This window comes from Amphimedon queenslandica, unplaced genomic scaffold (assembly GCF_000090795.2).
Source record: "Amphimedon queenslandica unplaced genomic scaffold, v1.1 AMPQUscaffold_12926, whole genome shotgun sequence".
NCBI classification, from domain to species: Eukaryota; Metazoa; Porifera; class Demospongiae; order Haplosclerida; family Niphatidae; genus Amphimedon; species Amphimedon queenslandica.
In genome coordinates this window covers 33859-38008 of record NW_003546838.1, presented here as the reverse complement: position 1 = coordinate 38008, position 4150 = coordinate 33859, and the positions used below count along the sequence as shown (strand labels likewise).

General features: G+C 33.5%; 1 protein-coding gene across 1 annotated transcript in view; it reads left to right on the top strand.

Moving 5' to 3' along the window:
* The window catches only part of LOC100636344 (tetratricopeptide repeat protein 21A-like), a 10256-nt gene that overhangs the window by 3228 nt on the left and 2878 nt on the right, over nucleotides 1-4150 (top strand). Inside the window, exons 11-18 of the mRNA XM_020002368.1 lie at nucleotides 4-91; nucleotides 141-297; nucleotides 2928-3038; nucleotides 3083-3221; nucleotides 3278-3482; nucleotides 3528-3636; nucleotides 3789-3899; nucleotides 3950-4031. Of these exons, the coding sequence (XP_019857927.1) occupies nucleotides 4-91; nucleotides 141-297; nucleotides 2928-3038; nucleotides 3083-3221; nucleotides 3278-3482; nucleotides 3528-3636; nucleotides 3789-3899; nucleotides 3950-4031 (1002 nt within the window). The remainder of the gene's footprint in view (nucleotides 1-3; nucleotides 92-140; nucleotides 298-2927; nucleotides 3039-3082; nucleotides 3222-3277; nucleotides 3483-3527; nucleotides 3637-3788; nucleotides 3900-3949; nucleotides 4032-4150) is intronic.

Below are 4150 nucleotides of genomic sequence, written 5' to 3'. Positions count from 1 at the left end.
GAGTCACTATTGCTCATGCTGAGTTGCTACTGGAAAGAGGAGATGTCAAAGGCTCTTTGGAATTACTACAAAACATAACAGCAGATAAACTGTAAGTATAATTATAAAATTATTCATAATTATTTTAATATTTCTTATAGTTATTTCATTCAGGCTAAGGAAAGAATGGCTGAGATATATTTAAAACACGTGAGGAACAAGGAGAGATATATTGAGTGTTATCGTGATATTGCTGATAAATTACCAGGACCACCCACGGCCCATTTATTAGGAGATGCACTGATAAGCATACATGAGGTAATATTCCAAAAATATTACCCCCCTTCCCCCCGATTTTTATTACATTTTCTGATGCATATTGATGTACTTATGCTGTGTAGAAAGTTTGAACTGATTCCGGCTTTAATTTTTCGAGTTATGGCTATTTTAAGAAAATGCCAAAATTCTGAAAAATTCCCAAGGCTATAGCCCATGGTTTTTCCAAAAAATGGCTCTGAAATCACTCCCAATTTTTATGACATTTTTTGATACATATTGATGTACTTATGCTGTGTAGAAAGTTTGAGCTGATTCCAGCTTTAATTTTTCGAGTTATAGCTATTTTAAGAAAATGCCAAAATTCTGAGAAATACCCAATGCTATAGCCCATGGTTTTTCCAAAAAATGGCTCCGAAATCACCTCCAATTTTTATTACATTTTCTGATGCATATTGATGTACTTATGCTGTGTGGAAAGTTTGAGCTGATTCCGGCTTTAATTTTTCGAGTTATGGCTATTTTAAGAAAATACCAAAATTCTGAAAAATTCCCAAGGCTATAGCCCATGGTTTTTCTAAAAAATGGCTCTGAAATCACCCCCAATTTTTATGACATTTTTTGATACATATTGATGTACTTATGCTGTGTAGAAAGTTTGAGCTGATTCCGACTTCCATTTTTCGAGTTATAGCTATTTTAAGAAAATGCCAAAATTCTGAGAAATACCCAAGGCTATAGCCCATTTTTTTTTTTTTTTTCATAATAAATAAAATTTTCTTTGAAATAATAAGAGAGACACAGAGATAGACATACAGACAAATCATAGTAATAAATTTATAATAATTAAATAAATAAAATTAATAATTTAGTTAGTAATTTATTATGTGACCATCGGACAGTGCAACATCAGGATCATAAACACTGGGCCGATACAATGATTTTCTTGTTCCTCGAATGCAGCGGATGGTCGATCGTAATATTGAGAATGATAATTTGCATCTAATGAAGTTGATAAGTGGACTATATGGTTTGTTTTGTTTTTCAGAAGTGATTAGAGCAATGCGTCTGAATACAGTGTCTGATACTGGGGCCAAGCCGGGGCCAAGCCTCCATTGGTGGAGAATACAAGTGGTGAAAAGCAGCCATGTTCAACATTACGAATACGATCATCATACTTTCTCTTCTTTCGATTTTCTACTTTCTTATAAACTGCTGGTAGAGTGAGACCCTTATACGATTCAGAGAAGGGATTAACTACTGAGACATCAAAGAATGCTCTCTGATGAGAGATCCCCCAGAAACCATCAACTGCAATGTCCGCACGAGCTTCATCACCATCCACAGTAGACGCTGTGATTGATTCTCCCGAGAGTGGTTGTAAAGGAGGCTCACGAGAAACATTGCTACAGACATCATCCAGTAGGGAGGCAGTAAGATCTCTCAGCTCGTTATGTCTTAGTGTGGGGAACCCACCCATAGGACAAGATAGAGCATGGTCTACTGTGAAGGGTGAGTCACAAACACAGGAAGATGGTAAGTTCTGTAGCTGCCAACCATATCGAATACAAACAGAGTCTCTAAATGAGCCTTTGTGCAGATCAAAGCCATGATCAGCCAATGGTAGTGCAGAGAGCCAAGCTGAAGCACCTCTCTCACAAGCAACATCTATCAGTCTCTTCTTATCAGTATCCAGGCATTCCCTTACTCGCATTAACTCCTCCTTTGAATCATTTCTCTTCCTCTTTGTATAGTCGTCTAATATCTTACATTGACTTGCAATCACTTCATATGGTATATCCTTTCTACCAGCCAACAGACATGGTTTTTTCCAAAAAATGGCTCCGAAATTACCCCCAATTTTTATTACATTTTCTGATGCATATTGATGTACTTATGCTGTGTAGAAAGTTTGAGCTGATTCCAGCTTTAATTTTTCGAGTTACAGCTATTTTAAGAAAATGCCAAAATTCTGAAAAATATCCAAGGCTATATAGCCCATTTTTTTTCCCAAAAATGGCTCAGAAATTACCCCCAATTTTTATTACATTTTCTGATGCATATTGATGTACTTATGCTGTGTAGAAAGTTTGAACTGATTCTGGCTTTAATTTTTCGAGTTACAGCTATTTTAAGAAAATGCCAAAATTCTGAAAAATACCCAAGGCTATAGCCCATGGTTTTTTCCCAAAAATGGCTCAGAATTACCCCCAATTTTTATTACATTTTCTGATGCATATTGATGTACATGTACTTATGCTGTGTAGAAAGTTTAAACTAATTCCGGCTTTAATTTTTTGAGTTATGGCTATTTTAAGAAAATGCCAAAATTCTGAAAAATACCCAAGGCTATAGCCCATGGTTTTTTCTAAAAAATGGCTCCGAAATCACCCCCAATTTTTATTACATTTTCTGATGCATATTGATGTACTTATGCTGTGTAGAAAGTTTGAGCTGATTCCAGCTTTAATTTTTTGAGTTACGGCTATTCTAGGAAAATGCTGAAATTCTGAAAAATACCCAAGGCTATAGCCCATGGTTTTTATTTTTTGAGTTATGATATGCTCAATACAACAATTGGCCCTAAAACCAATTCCAATTAATGCCCCTATGACTTGCATTGATGTGATACTGGACTTTACCTGCCAATAATGTGTATCCTTGTTATATAGCCAGAACAAGCTATTGCTGTGTTTGAGAAAGCTTTAAAGAAGACACCAAGTGATGCTGTACTTACCAGTAAAGTCGGCAATGCCTACATTAAGATGCATAATTTTAACAAAGTACGTGGAGTTAATTAATATCAATAATTATTAATAGTTATTAGGCGATTAGTTATTACGAAGCGTCTCTCAAAAACATCGACAATTCCGTTTTGAAATGTGAATTGGCACAGCTTTATACGAAACTACAAAAATTCGATCAAGCTGAGAGAATATTATTACAGTCGCTCGTAAATAAACAAAGTTAGAAGATAAATTAAAAAGTAATTATTAATTAATGGATAAATGAATTTTTTTAGATGATGATGTTGAAAATAACTTAGAGCTGCTAAGAGACAACGTTAGCTATTGTCGGATTTTAGTAAAAGTTTATTTGAAAACAAAGCGATACCACGAAGCTATTGAAACACTAGAAAAAACAAGAAAATATCAAACAATCATTGTGAAGAAAGTCGTAGTGAATGAACCAGACTCGTTAGCTGCAGAGAAAGAAACGCTTGCAAAGTATGTTTATTATTGTTGTTGTTGTTGTTTTGATTTTGTTGTTAGTATATTACATCAGTTAGCCAAGGAGGTTATTAACGTGGACAATCAAATGTCGCCGAAAGCCGAGATATTTTATAAAGAAGCTGTTGAGAATTGTCCCAATACTGCACTTGTAAGTCTATTGGTATTTATTGTTGTTTAGTGCTGTTATTATTGTTTATTGTTGTTGTTTATTATTTTTGTTTATTGTTGCTGTATACTGCTGTTATTTATTATTTTTTATTGTTGTTTATTGTTGCTGTTGTTTGTTGTTTTTGTTTATAGTATAGGGAGTCACTAGCCGAATGGTATTTATCAGTAGGGCAGATTGATGAGTGTGAGCAGGAGTGTGTGACATTGTTACAGATGGACCCTAACAATGACACTGCTACTGTGGTATGTAGTTTTATGTTTAATTTTAGCTATTAGTTTTATTATTTAATTAGTTATTAGCCGAATTATTGTTTGTGAAAGGCGATATTATTGTATCTATCAAGCATTTTGAAGAGCTGCTAATTAGGATACCAAGTAAATTGAAATAGTCATTTATTTATTTTGTTTTATTTATTTTTTATTTTATTTATATATTTTTTATTATTTATTTTATTTATTTATTTATTTATTATTAATTTTTTATTATTTATTTT